Below are 26,891 nucleotides of genomic sequence, written 5' to 3'. Positions count from 1 at the left end.
AAATTGGCTACGCGTTACGACACCGGACGGGTGTCTTCTTCAGGCCAAGCAGGAAGTGTCCAGCAATAGCCTTAGAACCAAGGACTTGGTTCTAAGGACCAAGGACAAGGTTCTGTTTTATTGCTCCAAGGACATGAACAACAGCTTAAATTGGCTACGCGTTACGACACCGGGCGGGTGTCTTCTTCAGGCCAAGCAGGAAGTGTCCAGCAATAGCCTTAGAACCAAGGACTTGGTTCTAAGGCTATTGCTGGACACTTCCTGCTTGGTCCGAAGAAGACACCCGCCCGGTGTCGAAACGCGTAGCCAGTTTAAGCTGTTGTTCATATCCTTGGAGCAATAAAACAGAACCAATTCATCTTAACCTTGCATATCGTCATTTTTATTTTTCAAGTCTATTACGGATTTTGCTGCCTTTAGCGCTCTGCCAGTTCCTGTTTTTTCTATATATCCTTTCCATTTTTTCACCACCCACTGTGTGGGACGGTGTCCGGGTAAGAGCTGCAATTGGCCTGGTGGGCTCCTGACTGGAGTCTACTATTTGCACCAGACGGGCGCCAGGTCACCCTTTTTTAACTTCTCTCAGCATTTAGAGGGTAGTGTCCTTTGGAGCCTCAATTCTCCTGGGTGTATAATTGATTTCCTTGATTGCCCATTAGAAACAGCATTCATCAGGGCTGTCATCTTTCTCCTTTTCTTCGCACTCTATATTAAGCTTCTGGCAGCCCACATAAACTTGAATCCGAGTATTACGGGATATTAGGGTCTGGGACAGGGACTTCAGAATTTGCATTCTCACCCTTACTAACCCTCACACCTCCTTGCCTAATCTTATGCACACTCTCCATGCTTATGGTCAATTATCTGGCTATAAAGTTAACCCCTCTAAGACAAAGGCCCTTCCATTGAATATCCCTCAGGCATCTATGCAGCTGTTGTGCAATAATATTTGACTTCCAATGGCAGGATCAGTCCCATAAATATTTGGGGATCCATCTCTCCCCTTTTTACAGTACACTCTACTCTGTAAATTACCCTAGACTCTTCTGTGACTTTAAGATGCTGTTGTGACGCCTCTTACGTATCTCCCTATTAACATGGATCTCCGCAGTTAAAATGACCCTTCTCCTGAAGCTCATATACTTTTTTGAAACTCTCCTAGTAGCAGTCCCTTGCTCTGACCTCCATGACTTACAGAGGGCCATATTCCAATTTATCTGGAACACCAAATGACATCAGATGCCTAGATCCGTTATGCTAGTGGGAAGAAGGGTCCAGGGATTGTTGGTTCCACATGTTCTTCATTACTACTGGACCCACCTACTTGCAATGAATTCCCTTTTGGGCCACAACTCAGGCCTTTATGAAATGGATGGAAATTGAAAAGCTATGAATTGCTCCTATGCACTCTAATGCTCTCTCGTGGACCTGGTCTACCCCTTCCCCTCTGACCCCCAACGTGAGCTAAATATGCTTCACTAGAGTGATCAGGTCTACTTGTAATAAGCTGTTTCCCATTGCTTCACAGAAATCTTCTATGATTCCTTCTTATATAACCCGGAGATGTTCGTCCTCCATGGTCCGACTTTGGTCCAGGGCTGGCCTATTAAGACTGCCTGACATGGTCAAACCCATGACTATGGAGCTCAGGCCTTTTGATTATTTCACCCCATCACTGAACATTCCTGAAACAGAGTGGTTCCACTACCACCAAACTGCCCACTTCACATTTACCTTATTTGAATCTCTGAGGGTCACTATCCTCACTGCATTTGAGTGGTTATGCCAGGCAGGCAACTCTACAAAAGGTCTGATTACTACGACTTACCAGCTCCTAATCTATCCTGAGGGTCGGATGCCCCCATTCACAGTTATATGGGCAGATGGGAGGAAGCCTTGGGACGGTCAATCTCCCCAGCTCAATGGCAGATTATTTGGTTATGTGAGTCTAAATACTCAATGTCTGCAACATTCAATGAGGTGCAGTATAAACTCTTAATGCATTAGTATCATCCTCACAATGTCCTACATTACCTAAACCCCACCATCCCCTCAGTTTGTTGGAGATGTAACTCTGTTGTGGGCACACTCTAACACATATACTGTCCCCTGATACGAGGCTTCTGGTGGGGGGTAAAAAACATTACTAATAGCCTCTTTCTGCAGGAAGTGCCCCTAGATCCTCTCACTCATCTGCCTCCGAGAGAGATGGGTAAGACATCTGCATAATTGTTTCTCTACCTTTTATACAGCAGCTAAAACTCTTATAGCACTAGATTGGAAATCTGTCACTTCCTATCCAATACTGACCTGCTTAAGCGTGTCAAGGATGTCCGTAACCTAGAATATTTGCTGTTTTTTCTAAATAAACCTGTTTGCACCAGATTTTGTGTCACTGTCTCTGACTGGTTTGGTCCGCACCATTGCTGCTACCCTCAAAGTTTACAGTCCAATAAGGCATTGTGTCCTGTGGGGTAATGCAGGAGCGTGAACACTGGAGGGTACAGTAAGTGATAGGGAATCTAAATGCAGAAGGATTTAAATTAGGAATTGTGATAGGCCTGCCTAAAGAGATGTGTCCTTAGGATGCACTTGAAACTGTAGAAGTTGGAAGTTAATTTGATTGTAGAGCATTTCAGAGCAGTGGTCCAACTTGAGAGAAGTCTTGGATACAAGAGTGAGAGGTTTTGATAATTGAGGATGGGTTGGGTGATAGACAGAGATGAGAGAGGTTATGTAGGGATGTTCAGCATTATGGAGAGCTTTGTGGATGTGGATAAGTTTATGTTGTACTAGCCTCTGCCTTCGACTTCGTCTGCGTGTTGTTGGCATTGATGATCTGCCTATATTCAGCAAATTGCTGCCGTCAATGGTTTGCCTGCTCCGGAATTTCAGCAGCTCTTAAGCTGTCCTGCTGCTGAACTTGTTCCTCACGTCGTGCCTGCGATTGTTCCGGCATCTCAGCAGCTCTCTGGGATGCCATATAATGAATGTGTTGTTGGCGTTGATGATCCACCTGCTCCGGCGTTTCGGCAGCTGTCAAGCTGGCCTGCCGCTGAACTCATTCCTCCGCTGTGCCCTTGATTGTTCCAGCATCTTACCAGCTTGCTGGGATGCCATATAATGAGCGTGTTGTTGGCGTCGATGATCTGCCTGCTCTGGCTTTTTGGCAGCTGTCAAGCTGGCCTGCAGCTGAAGTCATTCCCCGCGCTGTGCCCATGATTGCTCCGGCATCTCAGCAGCTTGCTGGGACGCCATGTAATGAGTGGGTTGTTGGTGCCGATTATCCCCCTCAGCTCCGCTTGAGAACTCTGTTGACTTCTGGCTACCTTCATAGTTCTTGTTGTTTTAGCATTTTGCAACAAATTAGATTTTCTTTTTTTCCAGCATGTTCAAAAGTAGAAAACTGCCAATTTGGATTAAAGGGGTTTTCCCATCCAGTGTGTCAGTTTGTTGCCTGCAGCAGATCAGATAATATGCAAATGCATGTACAAAATGGACTGAGGGCTAGATGAGTGTTTACGTAGAGAGATAACAGACCTGGCTTTATCAGAAGCTGAGATAAGCTGCTGGCAAGAGCAGTTTAATATAATATGTGAACATAAATTCATAACAGTCGTAAAGCAATATAATTTACCAAGATAAAAAGTAGCCTATGTTTTAATCGAGGTTACAAACTATCTATGTGCCAAATTTCATTCAAATCCGTTCAGCGTTTTTTGCGTGATTGAGTAACAAACATCCAAACACACAAACTTAATATAATAATATTAGTAGGATTAGTAGGAAGGATTAGTAGGATAGGATAGGATTTTATAATAAATATGCAACCAATGAGCCTGGCTCCTGCATTCAGAATAGACTGTAGATGGGAGAGCTTAGTAAGGGGAAAACAGATTAGTAAGAAGTTACAGTATTCAAGTTGAGTGTGAATCAGGCGACCATAATGGTGCTTAATGTTTCTGTGGTATGAAAGGGACGGATTCTAGTGATGATTATGATGTGGAGATGACAGGACTGTGAGGATGATTGAATATGGGGGTGAAGGAAAGGTCAAACATATTGAACTTGGTGTCAAATATAACCCCAAGGTAACAGGCATGCTGCTTCGGAGTTATGGTAAAATCACAGACTGAAAGGGAAATATCATGATTAGGTCAGTTAGTAGTTGGTGAAAACAACATTAATTCAGACAGATTCCGTTTCAGATCAAGTAAAGACATGATATTAGAGACAGGAGAGAGACAGTCACTTGTGGTGTTTAGTAGTACAGGGGTGATGTTGTGACAAAAGGTATGTGGTTGGGTGTTATCAGCATAAAGATGGTACTGGAAGCAAAATCTAAGGATGGTTTATCCAATAGGTGCTGCACAGAGAAAGATGAGGAGGGGGCCTAGGACTGAGCCACAAGAAACCCTAACAACAAGTGGAAGAGACAAAGCCTGCAAATGAAAAATGCAGTCTCATAGATATAAGGAGAACCAGGAGAGTACAATGTCTGTGAGTGCAGCGTACCAGGGAGTAGGTGGTCAATAGTGTCAAATGCTAGTAAGAGATCCAGAAGAATAAGAAGAAAATAGTCACTATTAGATTTAGTTGTCAGCAGATCATTTTCAGACACTTTTGTAAAGCCTGTTTCGGTAGAGTGCAGAATGTGGAGGCCAGATTGTAAGGGATCAAGAAGAGAGTTAGTGGAAAGATAGTGGATTAAACGAGAATAGACCAAGTGTTCCAAGATTTTGGAGATGACGGGTTGGTATTTAGCAGCACAGGACAACTCAAGGGAGAATATCTTCAGTAGTAGGGTTATGATGGCTAGTTTGAAAGAGGAGGGAAAGATTCCAGAAGAAAGAGAGAGGTTAAATATTTTAGTAAGTTAAGTAGTGACACCTGGTGAGAATAAGAGAGGAGCTGGGAGACTTCTTCTATTTTCCTTTGGCTTTTTAGCTGTGTTATTCAATACTTTGTATGTTTTTTTGTTTTTTTTTCAAACGTAGATTGTGAGCACCATATAGAGATCACAATGTATGTTTTTTTTTTCTTTCATTTAAGTATGTCTTTGTAGAATGGGAGGAAATCCACAGAAACACGGGGAGAACATACAAACTCCTTGTAGAGGTTAGTCCTGGACCCAGGACCCCAGCACTGCAAGGCTGCAGTGCTAACCACTGAGCCACCATGTTGCCCCGAAGTATTATTCCATACTTTTTGTTCAATGGTTGCTATTTTATTATCTCTTATAGTAGAGGCCTTTGTGCACCTTCATCTTTTATGTATTTTATTTTGTCTTCTGTTTTTCTTGCTGATGACATGTGCCCTGCTGTTTGGATTTTATTCTTATGTATAGCTACTTATTAATAAAATTAATAATGAATAATATAATATATTTTTATATTTTTTTGTATTTTTTGTTTGGTTTTGACCAATTTCTTTTGTTGTTGTGGATTAAGGGTAAGGCTAGGCTGGTCCACTCAACCACTATTATGCTGAAACAGTGGGGTGGCTTGAGATTCCCTGACCATCGCATGAGGCTTCCATGCTCCAACGGGTGTTGGATTGGTGATGACATCTCTACATCAAGCAGTGGGTCTCCATGGAGCATGCCTTCTCTGGAACTTCACTCCACTTGCTCCCCTTGCTGGACTCACATCATACCAAAGTTTTCAAATCTCAGCCCACCATTGGACCTACTGTAACGTCTCTGCCTGTTCGGGTAACTGCGCCACCCTCTGCTCGCATGCTGCGGTGCAAGAGGCGTGTGCAGTTTGATTCCTTGCTTAGAGTTTTTGGTTGCACTGTGTGAACACAGCTCTATTTCTGTAATTTAATTTCTACCACACCAATCTCCTGCACCTTGTTCACCTCTGTTCATGAAGTGGTTAATTGTAGTCTAGTTGTGTGACTGACAGCATGTCTTCCAATCAAGCCTAGGGCTGGTCTTTGGCTTCCTATATACAGGCCATCAGCCCACATAGACATGCTGGCTATTGACTTTGTACCTGCTAAGCTTCTCTTCTTCTACTATTATATTACTGACTTCCGACCTCTGGATTCCCCTATTGACTATTCTTTAGATTTTGATTTGGTCCTGCATAGTTTGACTGTTACCGAACCCTTGGCTTGCTGATCTCCCTTTTGTGTTGTTTGTCTTGACTACGTTTTGTGTTTCACGTATATAGGAAGGGCCCGTCGCCCAGTTGCCTATTACATAGGATAAGACCAGGCAAGCAGGAAGAGACAGTGGGGGGTTTCAGCTTAGGGCTCACTGTCTCTAGTGCCCCTTCCCAGGGTTTCCAGCAGCTACTGGGGAACAGCTGTCCTGGCACTTCTCTAAGACCTATGCTTCAATACAGTAGGAACCTTTTCGCTAGAGAACCAATATCTCCCTCTCTACGCTGTTGGTCTATATCCTGGCCCTTTCAAACAGTGGCATGAAACGCATAGACAAAAAGCTGTGCATTTTCGTTCTGCTGGACACTGGTTGTCTCAGGGGGACCTACTCAATGCACCAGACCTACCATCACTGGATCCATGGAGAGTCCCTTAGTTCACTCACTTTCTCTCCTCCCGACTCCCTGGAATTTGACCACTCTCTTTCCCGGTTTGAGAGAGCCTGTGCTGGGTCTGGCCCAGTCAGATACTCCCTTTCAGATTTCTACCTGTTGTTGGTTTCCCGTCCTCCGGGTCATAGGCCTGCCTTCCTGATGAAGTGGGAAACTGACCTGAATATGGTATTCTCACTCACAATGCTCTGGGAGTCTTGAATTGTCTCATAAGTTATATTGCGAGCAGATACCAAGTGGCGGTCTACAAGCTCTTAACCAGATAATATCATGTTGCACAAGATTTTCCTATTTCTTTCCTCAAGATGTTGGTGATGAGGCACAGAGGAAGGAACACAATTGCACATTTTCTGGATGCGTACTGGGCGGAGGGATGGGGTACACCGGATCATTTAGAAAGTCTACTAGGTTACTTTTCCTCGGACTCCTGTCTTCTATCTCCTCCACTTCTGACTTCTCCCTCCATACTTATTGCAAATCTTCTCTAATAAAGCATCTGGTTAATTCTGCTAGGGCTGGCATTCCAGCACTTTGAAAGTGCTCTGCTCCACCCTCACTCCTACACTGGATAAGATGGAGGATATCCAGGGCATGGAGGATCTTATGACCACAGGAACATGCATAAGTCTTTCATTGCTGCCTGGACGCCATGGATCCTCTCCCAGGGTTTGCAAGATTACAGAGACCTTGTGGGTTGAATTGGAATCCATGAACGCTACTTCTGGTGGTGGGGTAGCTGGAACTCCTTGTCCTGGCCTTCCCTACTCCCCCCCCCCCTTTTTTTCTCCTCTCTCCCTTCTGGTCTTTCCCCTTTCCTCTCCTCTCTCCTCCCTCTGTTTATGCATATACTTCTCTATTAGCTTATCAATTGTGAAATCTCAGACCTGAATATGCTGATTGTTTAATGATAGACTTTTTTGTATGGCTTGTTGTGTTTGTTTATATTTTTGATATAAAGAATTTCTAAAAAGAAAAAGTGAAAAAATATTAATTTTCACTTTTCTTTCTTCAGTCAGAAGAAGCTGAGCAAACTCATATATACAGTTTGTGGGAAAAAGTTCCATATAAGGCTACGTTCACATTAGCGTCAACGTCTCTGTTGGAGAATCCATCGTAATATTCATGAGAAATCAGAAGACGAAAAAATCCTGCAGGCAAGGCTTATTAATTTGGTACTTTCAGTTTTAAAATGGCGGACACCCATCGGATCCCATTACAGCCAGTTACATACTGTCAGGCTTAGTATGTAACTGCTATTTTAGCAGTCCCCCTATTCTAGCCTGGGGAACACATGCTGTCACGGTACACTACATGTTAATAAATTTTAATTAAAAATTTTGAGGTAAATTTGTGTTTTTTTGGATGTTTTCCGTGCTGTTTCCCCCCTTTTTTCTCCTCAGGTAAAGCATGGTACTTACCGAGGGTCTCCCCCTGTGGTCAAGCTCGCCGATGGTCTCATCCGTATTCCAGAAACTTCTATCACCAGGCAGTTTTCCTGGACAGAATCAGCTGATTGGTGGATCCGGTAGATAAGGCGGGAAATTTGAATATAAAAGGGCGATATTCGCGCCAGCGGTCAAGCAGTTTTTCAAAGCTAACAAAAACCTGAGCTCACACACACCCACCCCCTTCTTTATAGACTTTCAAAATGTTGCAATGTTTGTTAGTGGGAAATGGTCACCCAGCTAATGCTGGGTGGACTACGTGGTTTTAGATTCTAATCAGTTATGGTTAATTATTGGATGAACTCATTTATTTGATTATTGATTATTAATAATTGATTTATTTGGTAATTGGTTATTAATTTGATTGATTCATGATTTAATGAATTCATCTTAATTTAACCCTTAACCCTCTCCCGATATCTGTCGTACTATTACGGCGTATGCCGGGTGTGTAACTATGGCGACCACCTGGGAGTCGGGCGGCCGCCATAGCCACCGGGTGTCTACTGCTTTACGCAGTAGACAACCGGCGCAAATGTCTCTGATCGGTCACGTTTCCATGACAGCCTTCAGCCTTGTAAAGGCTCCCGGCCAGTCTGCTTTCTCTTTCTTTTGCAGGCTGGTCTATGCAGCCTGCAAAAGAAATGATGATTTTTTGCAATGCATTGCATTCGTGATCAGACCCCCTGGGGTTCAACACCCCTAGGGGGTCTAATAAATGCAAAAAAAATAAATAAAAAAAGTAAAAAAAAAAATATAAAAATTATTAAAAAGTATTAAAAATTTCCCTAGAACACATATAAAAGTAGTTAAATACTGTGAAACATATACATGTTAGATATCCCTGTGTCCGAAATCGCCCGCTCTACAAATCTATAAAAATATTTTTCCTGTACGGTAAACGCTGTAGAGGGAATAATAGTCAAAAGTGCCAAACTGCTGGTTTTTTCACTGTTTTGATTCTGATAAAAATTTTAATAAAAAGTGATCAAAGCAAAAGCAATTCCCCAAAATGGTAGAACTAAAAAGTACACTCAGCCCCACAAAAAATACGCCCTATACATCCCCGTACACAGATGTATAAAAAAGTTACGGCTGTCAGAATATGGCGACTTTTAGAAAAAATAATTTTTAACACAGTTTTGGATATTTTTTAAGGGCTTAAAATGTAAATAAAACCATATAAATTTGGTATCCCCGGAATCGTACCGAAACACAGAATACAAGGGACATGTCATTTTGGCTGCACAGTGAACGCCGTAAAACCGAAGCCTGTAAGAATGTCGCAGAAATGCACTTTTTCTTCAAATTCACCCCATTCAGAATTTTTTTCCAGCTTCTCAGTACATTATACAGAATAATTAATGGTGGCATCATGAAGAAAAATTTGTCCCGCAAAGAATAAGACCTCATATGGCTCTGGGAGCGGAGAAATAAAAAAGTTATGGGGTTTAGAAGGAGGGGAGTCAAAAACGAAAATCAAAAAATGCCATCGGCGGGAAGGGGTTAATAAACATTGCGGCCTTATTTATCCACAAAAGAGTTGTCTGTTTCATTTATTTATTTGCAAAGTTTCAATGTTAGGTGTTTAGTTTATTAGGTATTTAAGTTAGGTAGTAGGAGTTGGACCTGTGACACCATGCGCACAGAATAGAATAACAGGCTATGCTCAGCACCTCCTGCTCTATAAGGCTGAGTTCAGACGGAGTCTTTTGGTCAGGATTTGAGGCGGAAAAAGCACTGCGGCAAAAACTGTGGCGGAAAGGCATTGCAGTTTTCCCACAGCGCTTTTCCTCTGCAGACTTTCTGCTTCAATTATACTTATGTGGAAAACACCAGCATCAAAACCTATAGCTCTGCCCTTCACCTGGCCACCTTCACCTCAATGCGTTTCACCTACAAGTTGGGCTTCCTCAGGAGGTATAACGCTCATAGACCTCATCTGCAGATTTGATCACTTGCAGATCTTAGTGACAACTTCTTCTTCCTCAATTTACGTAAGCTTATGACTTTTCATTGTTGAGGAGTGAAATATTAGTATTTCTAATACCTACATGCCAAATCACACATTATGTTGGCCATGACTTTTATCCATCTAATATGGGGCAACTTCTAAAATTGTTGCCAGGACCACTTTAAGTTTCCAACCCTCCTTTTCGTAGATAGGTAGTGGTGGGAGTTATTTACCTCTTTCATTCCACAGCAAATTGAATTTTGACCCTACTCTAGCCCCCACTGTTCCTGAGCAATTGGCGCTGTTAGTTTCTGCACCCAATTGGGCTCTCTATTGGCAGGTGGGTGGTCCTAGGCTGCAGCAGACTGTGACCTCCCACTTGACAGTAGAGAGCCTAATTAGCATGTTGGTTGCCAACCATCTGCATATTATATACTGCTGCAAAGCTAATAGTGTTAGTTTTGCTAGTATGTTTCAGTTACCAACATCACTGCATTGTAATAGGGGGTCAGCCTTACAGCTCAGCATCACTGTTGGGCGTTGGGGAACGTCCTCCTTTGTAGTACAAATTTATAGAAATGTACCATTCTGGGGACGTTCCTTACTGCCCAACCTTGAGGACGACCCCTCTGACAGTGCACTGATATTGGTAGTCCAAAGTAACGGCAATCTCTGGCGCAGGGGAATTTAGACCCTATTCTCATCAGTGTTCGGGTTCCCTTCGGGGGGAACCTATACGCATTGAAAAGCGGTTACCTGGGAAACCCCAGACCCCATAGACTATAATGGGGTGTGTGTGGTTTCCGCTCGGTGTCCGCATTAAACATGTGGACAGAAAAATCCTAAAAGCAGCACTTTTCTTTCTGGATGTTTTATGCGGACTCCAAGCGGAAAGCACATGGACCCCATTATAGTCTATGGGGTTTGCATCTTTACTGAAGACAAACGCTATATAATGCGTATAGGTTTCCGTTCGGGGAGGGGGGGGGGGGGGGTCCCAAGCGGACTCCCTGAACGGAATACCAAACACAGATGTGAACCAGGCCATACCTGCAAAACTGACAGTGCACAGTCACCTTTGCTGTGGTATATAATATATCATATTGTAGAGGACATGAAAAGTCCTATTCAACGAACTAAAAATCTCGGATTTCCATGTAGCACAACACCCCGAAACACTGCCCTTTTTATCTATATAAATGACAAATAGAAGGCGGTGAAATTGAGTGAAACAGCCCAAGGCCCTTGCTACACTTAATCCCAGTGTTGAGGAATGGCTGAAAATGCTGAATAGTCACAGTATTTCTCGGTGTAAAGATATACCCGCTGTACAATGGAATACCACCACACTTACAGCAGTGGCCGGCAGAGGGCGCAGTGTGCTGTGCTCGGGGGTGCAGCCGGGGACAGAGGTTCTTCTTTATGGGGGCGGGTGTAGCAGTCTTTGGTTTGTTGGGTTCCTCCCACAGTCGCACAGGAAGTTCACGGAGCACACGTGTGTGTTACAGACATGGCTGGGAAAGCAACTTGGGAGTATCGCGGAGAGCCTGAGCGACCAGCTCTGCTGGGTAAGAGCTGCCACATATATACTATGTACAGGCTGTGCGGGGTGGGTGGTACCGGCCTGGCTGAGCTCTTCATATCGGTACTTACTACAGAGTCATGAGCCTACATGACAAGCTGCAGCTTCTAGTCTGAAGTCCAAGGAAAGCTGTGTCCTGAAAGGCATGGCACTGATACACAGGCTGTCATGACCGACCATGGGCAGAAACCGCGTAATGTTACATTCAGGGGTATGGTAAAGCTGGGTGCCAACCTGCTTTAGTCGGGCCATATTGGTGGTCCGCTATACTTCAAACTCCAAAATAGAAGTTTCAGTAATCAGAACATACCATACACTTGCCTTTTAAATCCCCCTGTCTCGTGCCTGTGGTTTGCTGGCCCCTCATTTTTATGTTTACTCGGCTGCAGTGATGACGTGTTGTCCTGAAGTGTGACTGCTGCAATGACGTCACTATGGCCTGATTCACATCTGCGTTCGGGTTTTAATTCGGGGAGATCCCCCTTCTTCCGAACGGAAACCTATCCGCATAAAAAGGTGGTTACTTAAGGAAATCTGTGGACCTCATAGACTATAATGGGGTCCGTGTGGTTTCCGCACGAAAAATGCAGACAGAAAAGTTTTGCTTGCAGGACTTTTCCCTCCCCATATTTCATGCAAATGGGGGAACATAATGGCCCAATTGCAGGTGTGAACTGGCCCTGAGGGTCTATTCAGATGGCCATGGCTCAAAACAGCAGTGAAAAAGGGACGTTTTTTTTCAGCTATTCTACATTCGAATCCCATGGTCGGTCAGAAAATCACTTTAATGGAGCTGTGTGACGGCTGTTAAACTTTTGTGTGAATGGGGCTTTAGATTAGGTTCATATCGTGTTTTTACTATAATGTTAATGCATCCATTAAAAAAAAATGTGGCGAACAAGTATGCAGTGGAAAGTCCATCATTTTGCATATACATTAATAAAAAAACAAACGTGTCATATTTTTTTTAAAAATTTAATCGCTGAAGTCTGTGTAAAATTAGCCTATAGGGCTGGCTGGTGTCTACGACTACCTGCTGGTTTAAGAGGAGCGATTGTGACCTATCCTTATTGTATGGGTTGGCACAATCATGGTGTTACCAAGTTTATACTCTTTTTATGCTTAGATTTGAATAAATAGCTTTGTGTCTCTATTTTCGGACACCCTCACCTATTTTTGTTTCCATCTATTGAGCTGTGTGAGGGCTCTCTTATGGGATGAGCTGTCATATCTGTTGGTATCATTATGGGTTACATATGATTTCACTCGAGTCTTATTTTGTGGGAAAGGTGACTTAGGGAAAGACGTATACCGGTAATCGCTTTTTATTTGAATGATAACTTATTGTAGAGATTTTTTTTTTTTATGGTTTTTGAATCCATTTTTACACAAAGTAATGTTCTGTATATGTGTTCTGTTTATTTTGCAGTTCAGTTTTCAAATGGAACAATTCAGACTCCAGAAAATATTTCTTTTGCATTATATAAAAACAAGACTAAAAGGCAAAGAATTCTGGTAAGACAATTAAGTGCTAACCATTGGATCGATTGAAATACTTGGATATTCATTGAGATTTGTATTGTTTGTAGAAATTATGTGCAATATGGCAAACTAGCATTTCATAACGTGAATGCCCTCCTTGCTGAGATTGGTGGTACATATTAGAATTGCTAAACTGTTCTAAATTTGTTGACAAGTCACAAGCTATGTATGCATTTCAGCAATTCATTGTAATATATATTTTAATATTTTATTTTGAAGTTGGTGTTGGTAAATGGCAGTATGGTGGCTCAGTACTTTTGCTTTGTAGCTCTGGGGTCCTGGTTTCGAATCCAGCTAAGGGACAGCATGTGAATGGAGTTTGTATGTTCTCCCTGTATTTGCATGGGTTTCCTCCCATACTCCAAAGACTGAAAAGGGATAAGATTGTGAGCCCTACTGGGGAAGATGAATGATGACACTGGGACAGATTTATTAAGATTGGTCTTTCAATATGACCTTGATAGTGCAAGGCAGCCCTGATTTATTAAGACTTTTCACACCATGGGACTTAAGCGCAGGGAGCATTGTAAAGTAGGGAAGTTTATCGCTGCCATACAGTTTCTCAATCCCAACAACCACGAGATGGATAAATTGGCTTCCTGTATAAACATTCACCTGTATTTTTGGCATGCAGGAGGAAACTGGAGTACCTGAAGGGACCCCATGTAAACATGGAGAAAATATACAAAGGCACCAGTACTGCAAGGCACTCAGCCACCCTGTAGTAAGAGGCTCTGGCCTCTTTATATGGTTGCAGTTTCGAAATCTCAGCATGCCAATTAAACCTATGCAAATACTGGCGATGTCCCTATAGGTATATAATAGAAGCAGAAAACGTGCAGTTTTAGCCTAAAAGTTAGACTAGTTAGAATTAAAATGTGCCATATTGTCTGATGCTGGATGGTAAGCTTGTTACATTATTAGATGGTCTAGTCCAACTACATCTCTTAATAGTTGGTTTAGTTTGTACCAGAAATATTAACCAAAATTTTGATATATGCATAGTGCAAGGTGTCCAACTTAGTCTATGCCTACTATCTACTAAGCTGCACCCCGTTACACATTAAAGGGAGTCTGCCAGCACAAAATAGAATATAAAGATACAGTACCTTGCAGGCCTCAAGATGTCTTATAGAAAAACATAATCTTTTATTTCTGGCCCTCAGAAATTCTGACTTTTAGCTTGTGTGCGTCAGAGTTCTGCTAAATATCTGTTTTATTGGTGGACAGTGGTAAAATTATATGGAATACTTCTTGGCCTTATTGTAACGTTTTATTAGTTACAACATGACCGAGAGAAGTCGTCCTACCTGTGTCACTCCTTCTGCGATAGAGCCTCCATCAGAAGCACAGAGAGCACGGGTGCACTTTAATGCCATCGGGCACCAGAAGCGCTGCACTGTGTTCTTCAGATCGAAGCTCCACCGAAGAACAGAGTGATGCAGGTAGGACGACTCCTTCTCTGCCATCCAGCAGTGAAACCAATACGAAGCAGGATTCAGGCACATATGGGGTAAAATAAGCATATTGGTGTGATGTTAAAGGTACTCTGACATCGGATATGTTCAACAATCTGTAGTGTTCGAAGGTTTTGGGCAGACTTTGAAGGGCTTTAGGGTTATGAAACGGCTCTCACAAAAGTCTCCAATGATCTCCTAATGGCTAAATCCAATGGCGACTTCTCTCTTCTTATTCTTCTGGACCTCTCTGCAGCTTTTGACACTGTTGACCATCATCTCCTCCTCAATAGGCTCCGCTCAGTTGGTCTCAATGATACGGCGCTCTCCTGGTTCTCCTCTTATCTCTCAGACCGCACCTTCATTGTATCATTTGCGGGCTCTGTTTCCTCCCCTCTTTCCCTTGCTGTTGGGGTTCCTCAGGGCTCGGTCCTAGGCCCCCTGCTCTTCTCTCTCTACACAGCCCCCATTGGACAAACCATTACCAGATTTGGCTTCGGTACCATCTTTATGCTGATGACACCCAATTATACACATCTTCCCGTGACATCACCCCTGCACTCATACAGAACACCAGTGACTGTCTCTCTGCTGTCTCAAATATCATGTCCTCTCTCTATCTGAAACTAAATCTCTCTAAGACTGAACTACTACTGTTTCCACCATCTAATAGATCTGTCCCTGATATATCCATTGCAGTCTCAGGCCTTACTATAACTCCTAGGCAGCAGGCCCGCTGCCTTGGGGTTATGTTTGACGCAGACCTTTCCTTCACCCTCATGTTGAATCACTTGCACGTTCATGTCACCTCCACCTCAAAAACATCTCCAGAATACGCCCTTTCCTTACCAGAGATACACTAAAGACACTTATTGTCTCTCTGATTCATTCTCGCCTTGACTACTGTAACTCCTTACTAATCGGTCTTCCCCTTACTAAACTCTCCCCTCTACAATCTATTCTGAATGCAGCGGCCAGGCTCATCTATCAGGCTAGACGCTACAGTGATGCCTCTGGTCTGTGCCAGTCGCTACATTGGCTGCCTATTCAATATAGAATAAAATATAAAGTTATCACACTCATCCACAAGGCTCTCCATAATGCCGCACCTCCCTACATTTCCTCCCTCATCTCTGTCTACCGCCCAACCCTTGCTCTCCGCTCACTCAATGACCTAACACTTACATTCTCTATTATCAGAACCTCCCATGCTCGTATACAAGACTTCTCCTGAGCTGCACCACTTCTCTGGACTGCTTTACCCCGGACAATCAGATTAACTCCCAATTTCTACAGTTTCAAACGCAAACTAAAGACGCATCTTTTCAGACAAGCCTATCACAATGTCTAACGTAAACCCTTAACCGTCCTCTGTCCCTGCTCCCACATTACCCCACATGATATGATGTCATCTCAGGATAACTTTATAGGTCCAAGCTCCGTCCACATGTTACAGGACACGATTGGTGACGGCTCATAAAGTTTTATGTTTGTGTAATGACAGTCACCTCTATTACAGAAGTGTCTGACCCCTGTATAAGTAATGCCGCCCCTGCTACCTCTTGTGTCACCCCCTCTACCCCATAGATTGTAAGCTCTTGCGAGCAGGGCCCTCAGTCCCATTGTGTGAAATGATTCTCTTTGTAATGTATCTGTCTGTATTTTACCCCTACAAATTGTACAGCGCTGCGGAATATGTTGGCGCTATATATATAAAATGTATTATTATATATTATGTAATCAGCAGCGCTCACCAACTTAAACCTATGTTGTAAGAGTTGTTAGTACTGTATAAAATTTGGATTAAGGTCTGACTTCTTGAGTTTGTAACACACACACTACAGTATTTGTCATAAAAGCAATTCTACAGTACATTTATTGCTTGCTCTCACAGTTTGAGAGAATGGCTATTGTTCTCAATGTTCCTCCTGGCACATAGGACAAAGATATTCTGATTATTAGTTTCTCTCCTCTTAGCTCCTTGGTGCATAAGTCACCAAAGCCTGAACAGAAAAATGTCAAGCCACCCATACAGTCTGAAATGTTTGTTTTGCTCAATAATTCTATTATGAAATAATACTATAATGTGAGTTTTAGTTTTCTTTATTACTATACGTTGTGCTGTTTTTCTGTTATTCCTCCTAGAAATTTTTTAATGAATTGTGACATCAATGTGGTGTGTTTCTGCAAACTCTGTTGTTGGCAACAGTGATTTGACAGTCAGACATCATGGGCATACCGCCACCTAACTAGTAACATCTACTTGTCAATTTATTCACAAGTTCCCAGAAGGAGCAGAGAAACTGCTCAACACTCACCTATAAGAAACGATGCTTCAGAATTATTTCAAGGGCAGTGCAATTATTTACTGAAATAGACAAGCCAGGAGACCTGAGGAGTCCTATTTTAATAAATGCTGCTATGTTTCAGGTGTTTAACATTTTCTGTTTTTTTTCAGACTGCAGAAACAGAGAGACTGAATTATGTTGGAAATAACTTTTCACCCCAGGCTTTGAAGTCTAGCACTCTGTGCAGGTAGGAACACATTTTTGGCCATATTCAGAAGCTAACAGGAAGAAATGATTCTAAGGCCAAGTTTACACCTGTATCAGCCCTGCAAATCTGTCACTCTGTTGGTATAGTCAAGTTTAGCCATGGTTTTCACCTCTTTACAGTACTCGTATTGAAAACTGAAGCAAATCCAAGATAGACTGAAACATGTCATGGAGTTGAAAATGTGCATTACATCCGTAAATTCACACAATCTTTCAGTATGAAACTTTGGTTTTGTAAACTTCCGTTCATTTAGATTGTACTATAATGAAAATTGAACAGAAATCTGTAAACGCTGTAGTCTGCTTCGCTTGCTCTTTGTTCTAGCTAGAGGCAGCAACTAATGGAACTTTTGTTCCCTAACCTGCACTGCAGTCTTCAGCCCTTTTGCAGATGACCATGGCCATGGTCAGTGTTTCTATCCATGTGTTTCACGGACAGCACACTGACTCATTCTTTGCTATGGACCTGTACATATGACCATGAATTTTCCTATTCCAGTCATGTTTTGTGGCCCATACTCTGTGGCTCCTATTCATTTAATGAAAGTAGCCGCGGAAACAGGTCCTGTGCTTGGCCGGCACATGGGGAACATGCTCATGTCCCACATTTCCTGCCGGTGCTTTTAATTCATGGCAGGCCCGTTGCAGCACGGTCGTCTGCAACTGACTGTAAGCTTAAGTTGCGACACTTGTGTCATTAGGGAGAGTTTTGCCTTCTCAATACAGGGCATTGATTTTTCCTTAAGGACTTATTCAGAAGACTGTAATTATAGCTGTGGTTTCTATCTAGTGTGGGTGAACCTGTCGTAAGGAAGATGCAATGCATTCAGCAGCCATCACCTTATAGAGTAGGAGGAGCTGAGGGGATGGATATATAGTGTTGTGGGGGAAACTTTCAGTATAACGTGTCACTGATTCATTGAAATCTCTGCTCACTATTTGCTATGAAGTCAGAAACTTTGCTATCAGTGTATGCAGTCTTAGAAAGTAGGATGTCAATCACAGATAGCTGTTAATTACTCTAAGGACCACCTCCTTGATGTTATAGCAAAGAGAGAACAGATTTCAGTGAATAAAATATATAGGTATGTATGGAAAGATTCCGTAGCAACCTACTCGGTTGTTTCAGCATTTTCCTGGTGATCGGTTCCTTTTGGGGTAGTTCACATGGGGGCAAGGAGGCAGATTTTGACAGCGGATTTCGCCCCAAAATCCGCCTTCATACAATGGTGGTCTATTAAGACCACTAGCATTCTTTTTTCTACTAGTGGCATGTTGCCGCTAGTGGAAAAGGGAAGCGAGCTGCCCTTTCTTCAGCCCTTTCTTCATTTGAGCCGACTCCGGAGGGGTAAGCTGCGACAGCGACTGTCGTGGCAGGCGGGTTTTGACCCAAAAGTGACACGGTTCCCCGCGTCACTCTCTGTGCCAAAATCCATCCCCCCCCCCCCCGTGTGAACGAGCCCTTTAAGTTACAGGGGAGAAATGTGGATAGATCTTTGGTGGAAAATGTGCAGAACTATTGTTCTGTGTTTGACGTTGCTTTAAACTTTTGCAGTAGAAAGGCTAAATATGCTTTACAATGTATAGTTTTGATATAGAATCTGTGTTGTCTATATTGACACTTAAGCCACATGCACATAGTACTGTCCTTACAGGAAAGAGTCTGTGATAGCGGCAGATTCTGTGACTTGAACTGAACCTCTTTCCAACATCACGTACTATTACGACAGATGTTGGGTTTTTAAATATGGCACCCGCTTTGAAGTGGAGCTGAGTACAACCTGCTGGTAATGCCTGCAATCCGAGTCCACTCAGTTCGGCTGCATGGCGTAACATATACCGTATTTTTCGGACTATAAGACGCACTGAACTATAAGATGCACCTAGGTTTTAGAGGAGGAAAATAGGGAAAAAAAATTTTGAAGCAAAAAATGGTAAAATATTTAATATATGGGAGTTGTAGTTTTGCAACAGCTGCAAGGCCACATTGACAGGTGACCCTGCAACTGTACGGGGACGCATAGAGTGTTTTTTTTTTTTGCGGGGCCAGATGTACTTTTTAGTTATACTATTTTGGGGAATATCTATTGCTTAGATCACCTTGTATTGAAAAAAAACCCGGTGGTTTATGACATATGATTTTCTACTTTTATATATATATTCTAGGGACAGGAGGTGATTTAGAACTTTTATTTATTTCATATTTTTATTATATATTTTTAAAGCTTTATTATTTTTTTTTTTTACTATTTTATTCCCCCCCGGGGGCTTGAACCTGCGGTCACTTGATTGCAAGTCCCATAGACGGCAATACAACTGTATTGCCGTCTATGGGCCATTCTGTATATTAGTATTACGGCTGGTCATAGACCCAGCCGCAATACTAATATAGCAGTGACAGGCCTGGGAGCCTCATTAGGCTCCCGGCTGTCACCCGAACAGGTCGGCTCTTGCGATATCGCCGCGCAGGAGCCGGCCTGCAACTTCACAGGTACGGGGCCAGTCCCCAGAAGGGGAGAAGGGGCCACCGATACTGACCCGGCATCCACTGTACTAGAGAGGCGGATGCCGGCAAGGGATAGACGCCAGCACAGGTGCCGGGGCCTGAGACATCGCTACGCTCCTCTGCCCTGCATGAAGCCAGCGGCGGGGGGACGGAGGAGCGGAATAGCATCACTCCTCCCGCTGCTGGCTTCATGCAGGGCAGAGGAGCACAGCGATGTCTCAGGCCCCGGCGTCTATCCCTTGCCGGCATTCGCCTCTCTATTACGGCGGGTGCCAGGCGCCACATTCAGACTATAAAACGCACCCTTCTTTTCCCCCCAAATTTTGGGGGAAAAAAGTGCGTCTTATAGTCCGAAAAATACGGTAAATAAGAGCTGTGACATGTAAAAATATGCATGTCTTAAAATAGTTTAACTGTAATTGTGATAAAATTGTGTTGTGATTTTGATTTGGGTTCTAATCGCCCAGCCCTACAGCAGATATTTTTGTTTGTATTCTAGATATTTTGTTGGTGTGCTAAATAAAGAAACTGGGAAGATGGAAGTGTATGATGCTGAACAGTTTAATATGCAGCCAATACTGAAGGACAGTACTGGTAAGTTTTACCTCTGAAAAGAGCTATAAAAATCTTCAAAAATCACTGCGGTCAGATGAGTAGCTTAGACTTTGTTTGCACATTTAAAGAAGCACATCAGAAAAAATAAAGTTTCCCTCATTTGAAAAATGAGCCTGTGTATAATATGGTAAAGAATAACTTGCTGACAATTTTGCTTTGAATTTATGTGCTCCTCTTTGGAGCATTTTCTCTCTTCTCCACAGGGTTTCCTGAGTGAACAGGAGATCAGATTCACCATTTAAGTCTATTAAAGCCTCATTCTTATTCCCATAGACTTGAACTACTAGTTTGAATTCTTATGCATACAAGAAATGCTCTGTTATATGCTGGGTGTGAGGTCTTTCTTCACTAGCACTCATCCATATAGCTTAATTACCTTAGGATAATGGACATTAACTGCAGCAAAGTAACAGTCGGAACGGAGTAAGTAAAGTGGGGAAAAAAAAAGTTCAGGTACTTGCCTGATCCACTGTCCTCAGGTGCCACAGGGTCACTCCTTTGGTGGACCTTGCACATGGTGTGGGGTCACCGGCATTCCAGACGCCAGTGCTTCATGTGCAAATAGTATCTCATCTGTCACCCAGTCCTCAGAGTGCTGCACCCAAAGGGGGTTATGACTAGCGGGGCGTACATGCTGAGGATCCCCACTTGTAAAAGAAAAAAAATTGATGCAAGACAGACAGTCTGGTCGTGTGTGATTCCTATGGACACTACACTAGGCTGAATCTAGTTAACATAGTGTCTGTGGAGATGATATACAGTGGGGCAAAAAAGTATTTAGTCAGTCACCAATAGTGCAAGTTCCACCACTTAAAAAGATGAGAGGCGTCTGTAATTTACATCATAGGTAGACCTCAACTATGAAAGACAAAATGAGAAAACAAATCCAGAAAATCACATTGTCTGATTTTGTAAGAATTTATTTGCAAATTATGATGGAAAATAAGTATTTGGTCAGTAACAAAATTTAATCTCAATACTTTGTTCTATCTCCTTTGTTGGCAATGACAGAGGTCAAACGTTTTCTGTAAGTCTTCACAAGGTTGGCACACACTGTTGTTGGTATGTTGGCTCATTCCTCCATGCAGATCTCCTCTAGAGCAGTGATGTTTTGGGGCTGTCGCTTGGCAACACGGACTTTCAACTCCCTCCAAAGGTTTTCTATAGGGTTGAGATCTGGAGACTGGCTAGGCCACTCCAGAACCTTGAAATGCTTCTTACAAAGCCACTCCTTCGTTGCCCTGGCGGTGTGCTTTGTATCATTGTCATGTTGAAAGACCCAGCCACGTTTCATCTTCAATGCCCTTGCTGATGGAAGGAGGTTTGCACTCAAAATCTCACGATACATGGCCCCATTCATTCTTTCATGTACCCGGATCAGTCGTCCTGGCCCCTTTGCAGAGAAACAGCCCCAAAGCATGATGTTTCCACCCCCATGCTTTACAGTAGGTATGGTGTTTGATGGATGCAACTCAGTATTCTTTTTCCTCTAAACACGAAAAGTTATGTTTCTACCAAACAGTTCCAGTTTGGTTTCATCAGACCATAGGACATTCTCCCAATACTCTTCTGGATCATCCAAATGCTCTCTAGCAAACTTCAGACGGGCCTGGACATGTACTGGCTTAAGCAGTGGGACACGTCTGGCACTGCAGGATCTGAGTCCCTGGCGGCGTAGTGTGTTACTGATGGTAGGCTTTGTTACATTGGTCCCAGCTCTCTGCAGTTCATTCACTAGGTCCCCCCGCGTGGTTCTGGGATTTTTGCTCACCGTTCTTGTGATCATTTTGACCCCACAATGTGATTTTCTGGATTTGTTTTCTCATTTTGTCTCTCATAGTTGAGGTCTACCTATGATGTAAATTACAGACGCCTCTCATCTTTTTAAGTGGTGGAACTTGCACTGTTGGTGACTGACTAAATACTTTTTTGCCCCACTATAGCCCAGAGGTGGAGCAAACATCTTTTACTATTCCTAGTGTCAGCCTCCTAGTGGCAGGGTCTATACCCATGGTGCTGTGTCCCCCAATGATATAAGTGAGAGAGGTCCTTTTTCTTCAATCAAAAAGTTAAAAAAACGCTTCCATTATGTTTTTTTTTTCTTCACATTGGCGTGATTGCGGATGGACTCCTTACTAGGGGCTCCATTTGCATCTGTCCTTTAAAGGGACTCTATCACTGGGAACAGTCATTTTTATCTAATCACATCCTTGCATAGACTTTAGAAAGGCTATTCCACGCCTACCTTTAGTATGTAAATTGACTCAGTGGTTTCTGAATAAGTCTGTTTTTATTCATATGCTAATGAGTTTCCAGCTAGCACAGGAAGTTCCCAGCAGCACTTGTCTCCTATTATCTCCTATGTGTGTGTACAAACAGGAAGCTGAGTCATCAGCAACAGCAGCCTGTGCATAGGAAACAATAGCAATTGGGGTGCACGATGCATCGTGCACCAGTCTAATTAGTATATGAATAAAAACTGACTTATTCAGAAACCACTGAGGCAATCTACATACTTAAGGTAGGTTGTGGAATAGCATTTCTAAAGTCTATGCAAGGATGTGATTAGTTAAAAATGACTTTTCCTAATGATAGAGCCCCTTTAATGTCTGGTACTCTCATCCTTCCAGTAGCTCATCATAAATCACCATAAATGAGCCTCCTTATAAATAATTTGCACCCTCTTCCAGGCCATGGACCTGCACTGTGAAATCTATGCCAACTCATTGATTTCAGCCATTTACGCCAGTAAGCTGGCAAAAATGTTTCAGGGTGGGCTTTCAAGAGTGTGGCAGGGGAGTTTTTAAAATTTTTTTTTTAAAAAAGTCAATTGCACCTTTTTCATGCCGTGTATTTACAAGGCTTTTTTTATTTGTTTGTGTTCAGATGATCACCAAGAGCAAGACCAGCCAAGGAGAACATACAGAGAGAGGGTACGTTTAAAAAAAAAAATCAGTTTATCCTTGATAACCCCTTTAACCATTCTGTGTATTTTAAAGCTTTTAAACCTCCAATTATAAACAACTTTTCATAAATGAATACTATTGATAGGGACATCAATGGATCCCTCCGTATGTTGTAGAGGTCCTAATTAGAGATTAGATCGCAGGCCTGCAGAAGTCACACGCACACAGCTGATGGTGTACCAAGTGAATTCTAATTTTATTGTAAGAAAAAGGTAGTTTAAATACATTACAGACAAAGAGCTGGCTTGGCTATTCTAATTAGTATAACATGATTGGTCATAGAGATATAAGATAAGCCTGGCACATGACTATTGGCTGAGGCTCATTATAATCTGCATCTCATTATAGCTTTCCAAACTGGGATGGACTTTCCCATGAAACAAAGAAGGATTCAAAATACTTGTGTGAGCTAACATCCCAGACTATGTCTATATGTATATATCATGGCAAAAGAGATAAGATGACATGTTGCAACTTAATTAACAATGAGCTACATAGATTCTGTGTCTGTACACACTCTAAGTGACCTTCATATACCATAAAATATGACAGAGTGCCCAGATACCATAAGATTAATACTTTTGTTGGTTATGTGTCCATACAGCATGTAAAGGAGGTAAGAGATATACAAAGTCAGCTGCATCTTCTCAAAATGAGGCCCTTGAGAGATAAGGATTAGCAACCTATGCATTAATGTTCATTATCACATTCCTTAAAGTCTAACAAGGGGCCTCCTTGACTTAAGCAGAAAAATACATACTTATACAGTTTATATGTGAAAGAGTACAAGATGGCTGCCAAAATACAAGATTAGAGGATTTGACTCTCACACTATAGAATAACACATATTGGAAATTTTCATATATTAAAGAAATATGTCTCAACATTTCAGGCAGTTACTTTCTCAATGATAGTCTATGAAGCGAGGAGGGGATAGAAAACACACTCAGATAATGCAGCTGCTAGTCCTCGTTTTATTAGCGCAGAAGCCTCCTGCCTGCTCAGTTTGAAAAATGAAAAAAGTCCAGAACTCCCTCTTTTCTATATGTTATGAATTGTATATTAAAAAACATAAAAATTAATAAACTAAATATTTGATATCGCCTTCTCCATAACAACCTATACAATAAAACTGAAATATTACGTACCCTGCAGAGGAGAATATTGGGGAGGTATTTGGGTTTACCTTATGTAGAGTTCCACTGACTTCCCCTTCTTACAAGACCCTGCTGTGCAATTAATTATTATTATTATTATTATTATTGTTTATATAGCACCATTAATTCCATGGTGTTTTACATTTGGGGGTTACATACAATACACAGAATATACAGGTAGATATAATACTAACAGTGACCGACAGTGGGGTAGAGGGCCCTGCTCGCGAGGGCTTACAATCTATGAGGGAAGGGGGGTAGAGACAGAAGGAGAGGGGGAAAACATGAGGGGAGGATTAGTGGCTAATGGGGGGGACAGTTCCCTCTACAGGGATGAACGGATAAGCCATAACGGAATGATTAAGCAGCTGCAAATCCTGCGCGTCCGTTTACATAGGGAACTAAAGTAAATTGAAAAGGAACCGTTGCTGATCTGTTGTTGTTAAAGGACAGAAAAGCGTGGTAGTACATGCCTTTCTGTCCGTTTTGAAATAACGGCCCGGGCATACAGAGACCATAACAGATATATATATATATTTTTTTTTATTGGAGTTCACCAACAGACACATTTTTATAAGGTAAACCACTATAAAAACGGATCAGTCAGACAGACTTGTATAACGTGATGTGAAAGGGGCTTAAGCTGTGCGAGCATATATCTGGGTACACTCCAGATTTAGAGTTTACGAGGGACAAGAAACCCGAACTGCGCCCCCCCCCCCTTCGGGGGAAAGAAAAAATCATAGGAGCTAATGGGGAAATAGTAGGGAATGTAGTGCTTCCAGTGTACTCTGCACAGCTTACATACTCACTTTTTGCTATCCTCTGAGTATCATTTCTGGGATACTAATGCTCACTACATAAATTCTTGAGGTGCAATTTTCAAAATGGGGTCACTCTCTATGTATTTCCACTTTATTTGCACCTCAGGGTCTCTGTAAACATGACATAGCAACCAGATACCAAACTTCTAAATCTGTACTCCAAAAGCCATATAACACTACTTCACATCTTCACCCTGCTGTTTGCCCAAACTGAAGTTTATGCACAAATATGACTGGTGTGCCCAGAATAATTTGCTTAATTTCATATGTGGGTATAATTTATTTGGGTACACAGCTGGGCACAGAAGGGCCATGTGGTTTTTGAAGCACAGATTTAGAAAATTTGGTTTTTGAAAATCATGCCACAAGTGGAATATCCTGACATGTGACCGTGTTTTGGAAACTACACCCCTGAAGGAATCCAGGGATATAGGGAACATTTTTAAGCCAAAAGTGTTGCTATAAAATGTTGCTGGTGAAATGAGAAAGTTACACTTTCCAGGAATTTGTTATTTTGGTGCGTAATATGTTGTGCCCAACTTGAGTTAGAGATGAACACTTCATTAACAGTTTTTCTCTGCTGACTTAATCTGGGCGCAACATATTGGGCACCGAAATAACGCAGCTCCTGGAAAAATTTTCATTAGGAGCTGTGTATTTATTTTTGGAAATTAAATGCAACACTGAACAGTTAAAAATGCTCGCTACACCAGAAATTCCTTCAGTGGTGTAGATTCTGAAATGGGGTCATATACCTGCAGATTCCACTTAACTGCCAATTCAGGGGCTTTACAAAAGTGGCATGATGTTTAAAATGCGCTCCTTCCCTTCATTGCACACATATTGCATTAAAGGGGTTGTCCCATCACAAGGATCCTATCTATACTGCTTGTTAATGTGGATGTAAGACTTTTCCTAAATACACTGCTTCAGCAAAACTGCTTTGTTTGTTCACTATCTTACTTTATTCAATTCATTGTTGACACAGCCCTTGACTTATCTGCTCAAAAGTCAAGTGATGTAGCTGCCTGCTCTCAGGGGGGAGGGAGGAAGGGCTAAGTGCACTGGAGCGAGCCTGTGTATCTAGCTATTCCTGTGTCTACACCACGTGACCTAGCTTCCTGCTATCAGATAGGGGAGAGGAGCTGCTTGCATTTCTTCTGTTCTCCCAGTTATCAGGTTAGCTAATTCAATTGTGTTCATTATGGCAGAGACAGGCAGTCTCTGTATGTAACACAGAATGGAGTTTCTGCTGCCTGCACTTCATAGTCCAATATGGGTGGGCGGAGCTAAACGGAAGGTTGCATGTGAAACCCCACCCACCAAATGATGCAAGAAACCAGGAAGAAAGAAGATTTTACAGCAGTGAAGACTGGTGAGTATGCGACGTGGGAATACCCCTTTAAGTACGTTATCCTGGATACAACAGTGTCATACATGTGGGCATATACAGCCGATTGGGCACACAGCAGGGCACAGATGTTAAGGAGCGCTATGTGACTTTTGGAGTACAGACAGTTGGTTTTTGGACACCAGGTCACATTTGCAGAGGCCCTAAAATTGCCTTACAAAATGGGGTCACTTCAATTCCAATTTACTGTGACTTCCAGGGCTGTGCAAGAACAAGGCATCCATAAAGTCCCTCTAAATCTATACTCCAAAAGCTAAAAAGTACTTCTCCTTCCCTTCTGTGCCCTGCTGTGTGCCCAAGCAGTAGTTTTGCAC

The 26,891-nt window shown here is 42.4% G+C and overlaps 1 protein-coding gene across 1 annotated transcript in view; it reads left to right on the top strand.

Moving 5' to 3' along the window:
* Positions 1-11,392: 11,392 nt before the first annotated feature.
* POLR1E (RNA polymerase I subunit E) overlaps positions 11,393-26,891 on the top strand; it is a 34,824-nt gene continuing 19,325 nt past the window's right edge. The window contains exons 1-5 of the mRNA XM_075263991.1: positions 11,393-11,530; positions 12,974-13,059; positions 17,002-17,078; positions 20,104-20,198; positions 23,106-23,152. Coding sequence (XP_075120092.1) covers positions 11,473-11,530; positions 12,974-13,059; positions 17,002-17,078; positions 20,104-20,198; positions 23,106-23,152 — 363 coding nt within the window. The 5' untranslated portion in view covers positions 11,393-11,472. The remainder of the gene's footprint in view (positions 11,531-12,973; positions 13,060-17,001; positions 17,079-20,103; positions 20,199-23,105; positions 23,153-26,891) is intronic.

This window comes from Leptodactylus fuscus, chromosome 1 (genome assembly GCF_031893055.1).
Source record: "Leptodactylus fuscus isolate aLepFus1 chromosome 1, aLepFus1.hap2, whole genome shotgun sequence".
Classification (NCBI taxonomy): domain Eukaryota; kingdom Metazoa; phylum Chordata; class Amphibia; order Anura; family Leptodactylidae; genus Leptodactylus; species Leptodactylus fuscus.
This window is presented reverse-complemented; position numbering and strand designations above follow the sequence as displayed.